The sequence below is a fragment of the Eleutherodactylus coqui genome, chromosome 2 (genome assembly GCF_035609145.1).
Source record: "Eleutherodactylus coqui strain aEleCoq1 chromosome 2, aEleCoq1.hap1, whole genome shotgun sequence".
Classification (NCBI taxonomy): Eukaryota; Metazoa; Chordata; class Amphibia; order Anura; family Eleutherodactylidae; genus Eleutherodactylus; species Eleutherodactylus coqui.
Window position 1 is genome coordinate 85663915 of NC_089838.1, and position 13724 is coordinate 85677638.

The 13724-nt window shown below is 41.3% G+C and overlaps 1 protein-coding gene across 1 annotated transcript in view; it reads left to right on the top strand.

Annotated features, from left to right (window-relative positions):
* Positions 1 to 13724, top strand: part of CPLX2 (complexin 2) — a 69024-nt gene that overhangs the window by 25363 nt on the left and 29937 nt on the right. Inside the window, exon 3 of the mRNA XM_066591182.1 lies at positions 1017 to 1192. Within this exon, the coding sequence (XP_066447279.1) occupies positions 1017 to 1192 (176 nt within the window). The remainder of the gene's footprint in view (positions 1 to 1016; positions 1193 to 13724) is intronic.

Sequence of the window (13724 nt, forward strand, 5' to 3'; positions counted from 1 at the left end):
GATTATAACTAAGGCCATTTCCAAAGACTTTGGAGATCATCATTCTTCATTGAGAAAGATTATTCATAAGTAGAAAACTTTCAAGATGGCTGACAAATGACAATCTTTCCAGGAGTGGTTGTTCCAGCAAATTCACCCCAAGGTCAGACCACACAATGCTCAGAGAAATTACAAAAGAAAGGGCAAGAGTTACATCTCAGACTCTAGAGGTCTCAGTCAGCATGTTATATGTTGAAGCACCTTGCAGTCAATCATGAACTCCTTTATATAACAAAGTATTCAAGAGTCAAATGTGAAGCCATCTATCCAAAAGCTAAAACTTGGCTGAAGCTGGGTCATCCAACAGGACAATGATCCCAAGCGCGCCAGCCAATCTACATCAAAATAGCTGGAGAAAAATAGTATCAAGATGCTGCAATGGCCCAGTCAAAGTCCAGACCTCAACCCAATTGAAATGCTGTGGTGGGCCCTTAAGAGAGTTGCGCATAAGCTATTGTCCACAAACCTCAATAAACGGAAGCACTGTTATAGAGAAGAGTGGGCTAAAATGACTGCAGAATGATGTGAGAGACCGATAAAGTCATACAGAAAATGATACTTCAAATCATTGCTGCTAAAGGTGGTTCTACAAACTGCTGCTTCATGGAGTGAGGGCTCAGTCACACGGGTGACTGAGCCCTGACACTGTACCCTCTCGTGTATATCATTCAGTGTTGCATTGTATTTGCAGAGTACATAGAAGTAAAAGAGTAATGTGCACAAACCAACGGCACCATGGGACAGTTACAGTATAAATTAATAAACTATATTTGCCCCCTTCAACCTGCTTTATTGCCAATGTAGTGTTATATATAATGATAAATGTATATATCTAAGACTTGAGATGTGTAGACATTGCTGATATCAGTACCAGAAATATAGATATAATAGAGCATTTCATTCCTAGTAATAAACTTATTTGACTTTGCAATATTTCCTGCATTTTGCTGTCATTTTGTATTTCCCATTGTATGCAGGGGCAACAAAGGATATGGGGAAGATGCTTGGAGGGGAGGAGGAGAAAGATCCAGATGCTCAAAAGAAAGAAGAAGAAAGACAGGAAGCTCTGCGTCAACAAGAGGAGGAGAGAAAGGCCAAACATGCCAGGATGGAAGCAGAAAGGGAGAAGGTCCGGCAACAAATAAGAGATAAGGTGCTTCCTTTACATCCTATTTAGATTGTATAATTATGTATAATGTCTGGCAGTCCTGGCAATGTTTGGACGGTATGTGTTTAACCACCTGCCTCCAAAGTCAGGACAGTTTTTGCTTATGTGACCAAGCCCAATCTGTCAAATCTGAGATGCTTCACTTTATGTGGTAATAACCTTTAAATGCTATTAATTATTCAAGTGATTCTGAGATTGTTTTTTGTGACACATTTTACTTTATATCCATGGTAAATTTTGTTTGGTATGTTTTGCGTTTATTTAGAAAAAATTCAAAATTTAGAGATTTTTTTTTTAATTTGCATTTTTCAATATTTGGCATTTTCTATTTGTAAGACAGATAGTCATATCACATAAAAAGGTAATAAATAACATTCGCCATTTACCCACATTATGTCAGCATTAGAGATGAGCGAGCATACTCGTTAAGGGACAATACTCGAGCGAGTATCGTCCTTTTCGAGTACCTGCCTGCTCGTTAGAAAAGATTCGGGTGCCAGTGGGGGCGGCGGGGGAGAGCGGGGGGGGGGGGGAACAATGAGGGGAGATCTCTCTCCTTCCCCCTCGCTCCCCCCTGCTCACTCCCGCAACCCACCGCTTACCCCCGCTGGCAGCCGAATATTTTCTGACGAGCAGGCAGGTACTTGAAAAGGACGATACTTGCTCAAGTATTGTCCCTTACTGAGTATGCTGGCTCATCTCTAGTCAGCATCATTTTTTTTAACTTTCCTTTCTTATGGGATGAGCTGCCTGACTTCTAAGTGCTTTGTCAGGGCCATCACATGCATAGAGGCCATGCTGATTGGTCTCCTGGCAAAGCGTTATGATCTGAGCTGTCATTAGACTCTCAGATCACAGAGCTCCTGCACAGCAGGGAAGCTCTAGTGGGATTCTCTACAAGGACCTTTTAAGAATACCTGCAGAGAGAGATAAGGACTGTCTAGACATTCATAGTCTATGGGCGGTCCTGAAATGATTAAAGTAGGAAGAAGAAAGGAGAATACGAACTTTGCCACCTTGTCTTTCTACTGTAGCGTGAAGGGTTTTGCTAGAAGGATTTGTGCAAGGAATTTGCCTCCAAGAAGCTGAAGCATGAGTTAAGTAAGTTCATACTACACTTTCTGAGATTTTATTTTTCAAAATGAAGATTAGGAGAGGTAATCTTAAAAATTACCCTATGATCATGGGACAGCTTCAGGAGGCAGCTATCCTCTGGTAAAACTAGATCTCATCTCATCATAATCTCATAGACTATCACTCGTGCCCAAGCATGATTACCTTCCAAGTATGGGGTCTGACTATAGAGACCTGTTCTTGATCCGCAGGTTCTTTCGCATTGGGACAGTGGTTTCCAAGTGGAAGATGGTCCTGACAAGGGTTGACTTGATGTGCTTTCCTCTTGATAAGTTTATCCCTTTTACCCTCCATTCATGACTCTTCGAAATTCACAGCACTGTTGGTAACAGCTGACCCCCAAATTGAGCACTCGTGGGCAGGGGTTTAAACACATGAACTTGACATTATGGGAGAAAACAAAACCACTCATTTCAATTTATTTCAGTGGTTTAATTTCCACTATTGGGATTCCCGCCCGTTTGTTGGACAAGCGAGCAAAGATGGGACTTGCTCTATCTTTCCCATACATAGTAGTAATTACATGCGGAAAAGATAGGGCAGCATCTAACTACCCGCTATTATCTTCAAACTCTTGCGCCATGACGTGGAGTTTGAACGACCGTCAAGGAAAAAAACCCTCATTCATGCACAAGTACGCTCCGTTTTGGCAAGCATAGTTGTGCATACGCCATCTAAAACTACCCTTATATGGTCTGTATGAGACTCCATAACATGTGCCACTACATAGAACCAGTGATAGATGTTACATTTATCTACCTATATCAAAGCCTTAACCTGTTTAAATCATTAGTAGGTGTGACAGCTAGATGGACATATAAACATGTTAAAGGCATTAGATTACCCAGTTTTCATATTTTCTATTGCTACTGGTACTGCTTATTGCTTACTGGAACACTAGGATATAATTCAGTTACTGTATCCATCCATCGTTTGCAAATCTAAAGAATATTTATTTGACTTTTAGCAGAATATATATTAAACTGTGCAATAAAATAAGCAAGATTCTAATGCGAGGTTACCACATTTAGGGTGGCTTCACACGAGTGTGTTTTTGTGCATGCATACGCACGCACGCACGCACAAAAACACGCTTCTATTAGAACCAATGCATTCCCTATGGTGTGTGCACATGTCCGTGTTTTACAGGTGCGACAATGGTCTGCCAACACCCCTGAATTGTTTTTCAGGGAAGAGCTTTACATATAAACTCTTCCCTGAAAAACAAGAATTTTAGTGTAAAAAAAAATATTTACCTGTCCGCCGCTGCCATGTCCCCGCAGGGATGAAGAACACATCTGCTGCATGCGGCAGTTGTTTCCTTCATCCCCGCGAGGAAAAAGAATTCCCTGCTGCACCTACCACATTTTTCTTGCTTTTCAGGGAAGGGCTTATATTTAAAGCCCTTCCCTGAAAAACAATCACAGGATGCCGGCTGTGGTAGGGAATTCTTTATTCCCCGCAGGGATGAAGAATTCCTTTCCTGCATCTGCCACAGATGTGGCAGGTGCAGCAGGGAATTCTTTTTCCTCGCGGAGATGAAGGAAACATCTGCTTCATGCGGCAGATGTGTTCTTCATCCCCGCGGGGACACTTGTTTTTCATGGAAGGGCTTATATGTAAAGCCCTTTCCTGAAAAACAATTCAGGGGTGCCGGCAGACCATTGCCTTCATACACGCGTGTTTTTGCGCTTACAAAAACACGCTCGTGTGACGCCACCCTTAGTGTATGTTTCCATGGATTGAAAATGGGAGATTTTTCACAATAGAAACCACACAACATAAAATTTACGCCAAATCCACACCACTTTGTGCAAATGCCAAAGAAAGTCAGTTCACCTATGCATGGAGGAATCCCTGGGCATGACTTTTAGCAATGAGCAAAGCAAGTAAACCACAGGATTCCAAAGCCATTTGAATTAAAACTCTTATTTAATGAAATAGCAGTTAAAAGATAAGCATAAATAAACCATGGCATCACTACTGCATTGCCTTGCCCAGATCTGCACATAATGGAACAGACTTAACCCCTTCATTTGAAATCTGCTGCACTAAGAAATCTGCAACATGCTCTGGATTAAAATTCCAGACCGCATGTTCAATCTACTGCAAATTTGGTGTGAAAATTTTCTGCACCACATAGACAAAATTAAAAAGTCTTGCCCATATAGTGTAAATGGTGTGAATTTCTGCTCCATGGACACATACCTTAAGTGACCATTCACACACGACGGAATATTTCGCAAAAGTGAAGCAGAACTGTCCATTACGGAATTCTGCAACAAAATCCACATGGCTAACTGCAGATTTTAATGCGGAAATGCAAGCAGAATTCTACTATTCTTAATTCCGCATTAAAATCCACATGTTAGCGGTATGGATTTTGGTGCTCAATATTCTGCAATACGGTTGCGGAATATTCTGTCCCGCATGAAAGGCACCTAAGGATCAGTACATGGTGTCTGTGCGTGATAAAGCACTTGGTTCATATTAAATGATAAAGCATGCGAAAGGAGAAATACATTGCAAAAGGTTACAATAAATAATGGGGTTACTCTGAATAGAAGACTTTTCATTTACAACGTTCATTAGATATTAACTCTTACAGCTGGCTAAGCTCCGTGCCAGGTTACCTAGCTATGACCTTTTCTGTTGTGACTGATGAAATCTGAAAATGACCTTGGTACAGTTCATTCATATCCTACATACTGTAAAACAGTGAAACATTCCGTTACTATGGGAACTAAGTCTTGAAATACTTTAAACTTGTAAAATCAAGAAAAATAAGAAACGCTGCATATCCCTCATGGTTAACTATTTCCAGCTAAGATCATTCTTTACATATACTTTATGAATGATGCAAGTTAAAATGATTCTACTGGGATACCCGGCGATGTGCAATCTATGGCTCACAAGCTCTTAGGAAAATTAGAACTAACAGCATGCTCTGTAGGATTGTCATTTTAGGCGAGTCATGGTAGTTATTGAAATGGTTGTTTGTTGAGGCGCTACAATACCCAGCATATCCTGAGGGCTCCTAGCTGTCAGGATATGCTAGGAGTTCTAGTTTTCCAATTGATGAAGGGTCACATGATTATCAAAGAGGTTACCCATTCATCTGTTGGTAAACTACAATTCCAAGCACATTCGGAGATCTGTATAACTACAAGACATGGTGGTAGTTGCGGTTTTGGAGACTACAACTCCTGGCAGGAACTGAAAATTTGCAGCTGTCACTACATACTGAGAACTGTAGTTGTAGTGTCACAGGTGCTTTATGGAAGTCTTGTTCTGTAGAGGCTCAGAGTCTAGAAGTGATGGGGTTTGTGGTGCATTTAGGACAGTGGAACATTTTCTTAACTTGTTGCTGTGCTGCCTTCTAGCCAGGCGTCTTCTCTTCCCACTCCTAGCCTTTACTGCATTCAGCAGGATGTGAGCGTGCAGCCGATATCAGAAACATGCATAAGCCACTTTTGGCTCCTGAGTTGAAAAGATTAAAACACAAGTATTTTAATCAGCTAATTAAAATGTAACATAACTAACCTTAGATTCTAGTGGTAGCATTTACACTAGCTTGTGGAACTGTCCCTACATAATAATATTGACCTTCCTAAGAGTCGTGTGTATGCCTTTAAATATATTTTGCACTTTATTATTGTCTTGCCTTGAAGGTGGTGGCTAAAGCAGAATACAGTACAGAGAGAGATAGAACAGCCCAGTGATTCAGTTTCTCACAGGTACAGCCAATCAGCATTGAGCAGTGGGAGAAGCAAGAGTTTAAAGTTCATGTAGTGTTCTAGAAAGTTTAGAAGAGAGTCCTCAAGGAGCGATGGTGTTTACTGAAAGACAGTACAGACCAGGAAGGTAGCAGGAACTAAAGCTACCACACTCAGGGCCAATGTTGAACTGAATTGTAAAGTTTTGGGCCTACATCAATTGGATGTTGAATTGACAAGTTTCTGAACCAAGTAAACATGAGTTGGAATGTTTCCCCATCTCCTTAGACTCTTTACCAGGGTACGCACCACACTAGGGGGCAGAGACTAGCCTTTTTACCATTACCCCATATTTCACCGTGGTTTAGCAGTTTGTGGAATAACGAGGGTCAAAAGGTGTCTGCAGAAAAGAAATGTTTTCAAATAAATCTATTTTATTTTAAGTAGCACTACTTAAAAAAAAAACTTTATAAATTTAGTATTGCTGTAATTGTCATTTTTCTTGTACTTCAAATGCTACAAAAACAAAAGAAATTGGTGCAATTGGCAATTTTCCCGTTTTGTCCCGCTCAGAAATATTTAAAATTCTTCAATGCATTATATTATACATTAAATGGTACCATTGAAAAATAAAACTCATCCCACAAAAAAAAAACAAGCCCTCATGTAAATATGTCACTGGAGAAATAAGTTATGATATCTTTGAAATTGGGAATACCAAAATGTGCAAAATGTGATCTGAACGCAGGCGGGTCAATAACCCTTGGGCATGAAAGAGCTACGGAAGGTGACCAACACTGTTTGCTACACACCTCATATATTAACAATTGTTCATTCCCATACCTGCAATGATTACTTTTTTCAAAAGTACTAAACAAGCACTGATCAACATGCTATTATCATTGATTGATGGTCATTACAGAGCGGGAAATCTGCTCACGTATGTAGAAGAAACCTTATTCTATAATAACCTCTGGCATCTATACAAGTTACACTTCATTATTTATATACAGAAGCTTTCCTACCTTCACTGATATATAACTATTTACAAGAGACTCAAGTCAGGCAGAAAATATGGTCCGGGTGCTTCCCAGGAGCGGTTGTGCTCCCTACACTCTCATGAAGTTGGACTGATGATTGATCTAGGTGCATCGATCCCTAGCTGGGGCTTTCAACATCCCTGCGATAGATTCTATGGCCTGATCCTCTGTGGTGGAATTTTCTCTCTGTCCGCATTTGCATGGGAGGAGGTGATCTGGATGGTCACGGTGTAGTTTCACTGACATGAGTAGTGCAATATTTAGTCAATAAATTATTTAAAAACGGATAAGGTACTCCAGACCATCTGAAGTTCCATAAGGGCGTTGGCTCCGGCTGGGGTGATATGGAGTAGACAATTTTATAGCTGCTGATCTACTTATAGTGACTGATAGCAATCACATTTGACAAACAGTGCAGAAAATTGGTTTTATAAGCTGCATGCCGCTTGAGGTCTACCGTGGGGGGCACCAGACTCCCGCCTACTTACAAACTTTCTTACCCTTCCATGATTTATTTTAAGTTTCAATGCAATTCCTTTTCCTGTTAGTATAAAATGTTTTATGCTTCTTATTATGACTTTGCCTGATACTGTCATCTCTATTGTCATGGAAATGCCTCCATAGTTGATGACATAATGAAATAAACGTTGGCCGAAATGGGCAATTTCGACCATCATTTGGTCAGCAGGCTGTTGTCTGCCAAAAAATGTAAACTGTCAATTTGATTTTTTTTAATCCAACAAGTCCTTGAACAGCCAGAATATACTGATCTTATGTGTATGGTCAGCTTTAGGTTTCTTATTTCTTTTGATAGATTGTAAAATTTGAAACCTTTGGTGACATTCGGTAGCCAAGTTTCTTTTGTTTTCTCCTGTTCCGTGCTGTACACAAAATTAACTCACTCAATTCTCAAGAACAGTTGAAGTAGAGGTCAAATTTTATGGCTCGTTCATTTCATTACTGCATATATTTAATATAGTAGATGAAGGGCCATCTGGTTGTGCCCACCATTACGATGATAACTAATTAGTTAATATCTGTGACAATAGTACATGTGTACTGGTCAATGGGAATTACTCTTATATTTGTTCTTTCGTGTAGATCGCATTACTCCAGTAGTAAACTTTGGGAGTTGTCATGTTCTACTCATATCTGACCATGGCTCATTTTATGTTATACTCCAACCATTTTTATATTATTAAATATTTTATTATGAGAGAATTAGTGCACATGACTGGATCCTCTGCAATCTTGTAAGTGGGGGAGGTGCTAACTCATCGCTTTAATTATTGACATGGTTAAATTATGCATAGTGTGACAGGTTGGCCTTTGTATCTTACTTGCTTTAATTAGTAGCACAACCTGTGTAGCTGTCATTTGTTACTTCTGGATATGACTTGCCAACGCTGGATAAAGACAGGCAAAAAAAAATATTAGTGTTTTCCTAGTAAGATGTGCACACGGCCTGGCGTGACAAAAGAAGTAGCTGACAGTTGGGTGCTGACATGGAGGCTCACACAAAATGTTTCTGTTGAACTCACAAAATGCTTTTATTAACAAGAAAAGACAAATTTTGAGGGACAGCGCTCAATGGGCATTAGGGGGTTAATAAAAATTTGTTTTTTTGAGAGTTTCATAAAAAAACGTATTCCTTGTTGGGACTCACCTGGTGTCTGAGGTCCAACCCAATTAATCAGTCTGGCCGCAAATCGTCCCCTTTATTTAAGTTTTGCTATGTAAGTCAATTCATTCTACATATTAAATATGCTTGAAAATGGAGCTTCCTTACACCCCGAAACATGTTTCAACTTCAACATTTCCTGTGTTATCATTCTGTACCGGTATATCTGTTTTTATGGACCAATAAAAACTTCCCAGTCAAGACCTTGGATTGGATTTATACACACCGCTTGGAAACCTGTTTGGGGGGTCTCAAGGACAGAGATCTCCTCCAAAGTTAATTTTCCTTTGTTCTAATTCAACCTATCTCACTATTTCTTATGAGTGCAGGACCAACTTTTCCCCCCCATTATTAACAAGAAAGCACACAGGCTTACTGGTTACAACAACAGTTCTTACAAGAGGTTCATACTTGGTTACTGTGACAATGAAAGGCTGGCAGTAGTAGCTAGCAAGAGGATTTCCTTCCTCACTGACCAACTCAAAAAGTACCCCCTCTAGTTATTCTATTAACATGTGTGAGGGATTAGCGTTTAGGATCGGTAGCAACCTGGGCATAAGCAGTCAGAGACAGTGACACATAGGATAAAGTCTTTAGTCCAGGCTTTGCCTGGGTTTATTTCCAAGCAAACAAAAGCAAAATACAGCCTTAACATCAGGCAAACATAACATAAATCCTGCTCGTCTGAGCACTTACTATACATGTAGCGTTCCTGTCTACACACTGTTAACAAATAGCTCCTGCACACAGCCAGCGAGGACTCTCAGACCTGCAAAAGTCTCAGCTCTCCTGCTGGCCCTGTAGGCCCAGGCTTTATATGGCCTGGTACCAGCCCCACCTGGTACGTGGGAGTGACCATCCCACCCTTCACTTTGGTCACTCCAGGAAAAGCCGGCCCGGATTATGCGGCTTGGAACCACTTACTCACTACAATGTGTTAGTGACTTAATGCCACTAACACTAAACTGCCGGCTTCCTCCACCGAGCCCAGGCTGCTCGGTGCCACGCATCTGACCAAGCGCTCCTCAAGGCAGCATAGGAGAGCATCCTAGGGGAGATATACCTTCCCTCTAGCACCTTGCCGGTCACCGTCTCACACATGCTACAGACTTTACTTTCCCACGACCACAACCAGTAAGCCTGCGGTGCTCTATCTTGGACTTGTGTCATCATGGCTAACACAGCCTGGTTCTAACGCTTAATCCATCATAAACACATTCAGCTGACTCTTCCTATCCAACTCTGCTTTTATTAGCACGTGCTGAGCCTAATCTCCCCACTTTACTGTGCCTGGGGATTCCTTCTCTGATAACTTCACCACTTTAGACCGCCAGCCTGTTAAAAGTGTAACCAGCATGCTGTGAAGAGAAGCTGAATGCAGCTTCTTGTTAGGGGGTATGGATTTGGTACTCCTGCACTCTGCAGAGGGAAATTAAGTTATTATAGAGATAAAAGCCATGTTTAATAAAAAAAAAAAACCTTGTATATTCAGAACTATGCCTTGAATAGTGTTGCAGGCTGCAGCACTGAAGAACAGCCGTCCGCGTACTGAGCTGTATTCTGCTGTTTAGCTGAAGATGGATTTTCCTAAGCAATGGTCTTCAGCTGAATAGGATAGGGGCAGCCTGTGGTGACAGATTTTCTATTAAACAAGTTCAGAAGCTGTTCAATAAATGGGAAAAAGGGCTTAAAATTGCCCTTTCTTTACATTAGAAAAAACCTTGTGTAATCCTAAGTAAGAGAGAGGTTTTTACTAGAGTTGCTCAGCTATAGCAATACATATGTATATAATGGGGTACCCCCCTGCTTTTTGAACATTTTAGCTTGTTCATAGATTTCAGCTTGTTTGTGTGTACCTTTAATTGGTGGACGGATTCCTGGGGACAGGAGGTGGCAATGGCTTAGAGAGCTTGTATTAAGTAGCTCCTGGTTTTTGTTTTGGGTCCGCTATTGTTATACGAGGGGGTGCTGATAAGTGTTTGGCTTCACCCAGAAACGAAATAGGAAGATGAAACTTTACATTTATTCCATATACTCTCCACTGATGTCAACACACTTCTTACATCGGTCTTCCAAGTTCTGTATCCCTTGCAAAAAGAAGGATTTCGGTTGTGCCTCAAGCCAGTCATTCATAGCTGCCATGGCATCATAAATTGTGTAAAATTTGGTACCCTTGAGGTGTTTCTTCAGGTTTGGAAACAGATGATAGTCGGAAGGAGCTATATCTGGTGAATAAGGTGGGTGGTCAACCAGCTGGAAGCCTAGCTCCACCAGTTTTGCCATGGTCACTTGTGCAGTGTGAGCAGAGGCATGGTCTTGCAGGAACAAGATTCCTTTGGACAGCTTGCGCCGCCTTTTGGCCTTCAGGGCTGCCTTCAATTGGTCCAAAAGTTCAATGTAATACCTTGCATTGATGGTGGAACCATTTTGAAGGTAGTCCACTAGCAGCACACCCTCCTTATCCCAGAACACAGACACCATCACCTTAGTGGCTGATTTTTGCACCCTGAACTTCTTTGGGCGAGGAGAACCACTGGGCCTCCAATCTTTCGATTGCTCCTTAGTTTCAGGGTCATACAAATAAATCTAGGTCTCATCCATAGTGACCAGTTGATCAAGGAAGTTCTTATCAGTCTGGAAACGCTGACAAATGGACCAGGAAGTTTTCACTCGCATGCTTTTCTGATCTGGTGTCAAACATTTGGGGACCCACTTTGCAGATAGCTTCTTCATGTTCAAATGTTCATGGATAATGACACAAACAGGTTCACGAGAAATCCCCATGATGTCTACTATTCCTTTAGCTGAAATTCGCAGATTCTCCAATATGAGGTTGTGCACAGTATCAACGATCTCCAGAACAACAACCTCTCTCGGTCGTCCAGGACGTTCCTCATCATTGGTGTTGAAGTGCCCCGTTTTAAATTTGGCATCCCAGTTCTTAACCCTTTCCAATCCAATTTGTATCCTGGTTTTCCTAGGGGGCTTACTCTTTCTCTGCCATTATACAACAGCGCTATATGCTGGCTAAAGCCAGTACTGCATGAGGTGACATATTGGATAGGCTCCGACAGCAGGGATGCTGGCAATATACAGTGAGAGAACCCCGACGGATGTCTTACAACATCGGAGCTGTACAGCCTTAAATCATAATGTCTTAAGACGTCAGACAGTGGATTGGAAAGGATTAACTGCAGAATATGAAGGGCATTGATCCCCCAATGTCTGCGACATATCACCATGAATATCCTTTGCAGATTTTCCTTGCATAAACAAGAATTTTATCACTCCTCTGCTCTCATTTGCTGTGAATATCATCTCAGACTCCGCCATTTTGTTCTCCGCATGCCTAGATCACTGTTGCCATAAGCTACATACACAAAATTTTGAAAACATATATTAGACACATAAGGCTTAACATTTGTTACCATAGAAACAAAAAAAGAACACAAAGCCAAAGACTTATCAGCAGCCCCTCGTATTGCATCAGACAGGCTGAAACATTTTTGGGCCCCTTGGACTGCAAGGTGCTGACACTGTAAGATGAGACAAGTTACCGTGTTCCTTTCTGTGCAACTGTTTATGACGCCATCCCCTCCATGCCTCCTGAACTCGGGTATCCTTCTCTCCCAGTGCCCAGCTCTAGTGTTACAGTAGGAGACCAAGAAATTACTGTTTCTGCCTGTTTGCAACGCAAGAAGATTTATACTGACTCACAGGGCACTGTTTCGCACCGTTTGAATAAACAACATTCTGTTTAAGCAACAGATAGAACAACGCATGCACACACTGGAGACAGCATAAGACAATCTCTGTAACACACCGGGCTTAGATACAGCAGCTCAGCTCTTTTTTTCCCCCTAGATAATGGCACAGAGGGGAACACAATTCCAGTGAGGGGCACAGAGGGGATCACAGTTACACAGTGGCAAGACGAGGAGCATGTGAAGAGATACATCGTGGCTGGAAAAAGTTTTTATGTTGTTCTGGGGTTAGATAGAGAAGAAAAGCAGAAAAGAATGACTTTGAAGGAGATGTCAGCTATAATCACTGGAAATAACTGCACAGTAATCACTATCACTGTACAGAGCTGGTTATGGTCTGAGTATTACATGGTTACTGCACTGTTTAGAATAGATAATGATGTGGACTGGATGATAATTTTATTTCTCTTCTGGCCTTTGTTAATCCTTTCCTTCTTTCCTATTGGTAGCAGGGTGGCTCAGTGGTTAGCACTGTTGCCTGGCAGCACAAAGGTCCTGAATTTGAATCCGACTAAAGACAAAATTTTCATGGAGTTTGTGTCTGAGTTTGGAAAGTTTGATTGTGAGCCCTACTGGGAATAATGACATATGAATGATGAAAAACTCTTCACCATATTGCAGAATTTGTTGGCTCTATATAAGCAACTGAAATAAATTAATGATTCACCATTTGTTAATTTCACACATCTAGTCTTCCTTTTTTTCTTTGGAAAATCAAGAACAGAAAGGAGGATAGTCACAAGCTTTGTACTTCTGGATACACCTAAAAGGAACATTGGAGAAGACGATACCTAATAATTTATATTGACATTTATACAGCAGAGCATCCAGGCAGAGGCGTAACTTGAAGTTCCTGGGCCCCAATGCAAAACCTGTAGCAGGGCCCCCAACTATAATGCTTTATTCATAGTACTGGGCTCCCTATATGGAGAAGAGAGGCCTTATGGGCCCCCTAAGGCTCCTGGGCCCGGGTGCAACTGCATCGCCCGCATCCTCTATAGTTACGCCCCTGCATCCAGGGTAGCAAGCACTGTAAATACAACTTATCCTCTGCAGTTTGTATTGTGTAATTTACCATTGGAGGCTCCATCGTCCATCAAAATGATGATACATTATGTAAACAACAACTATAACTTAAGTGTAAAAAGTTCCAAAACAATACATACTGTACACTGCTGACAT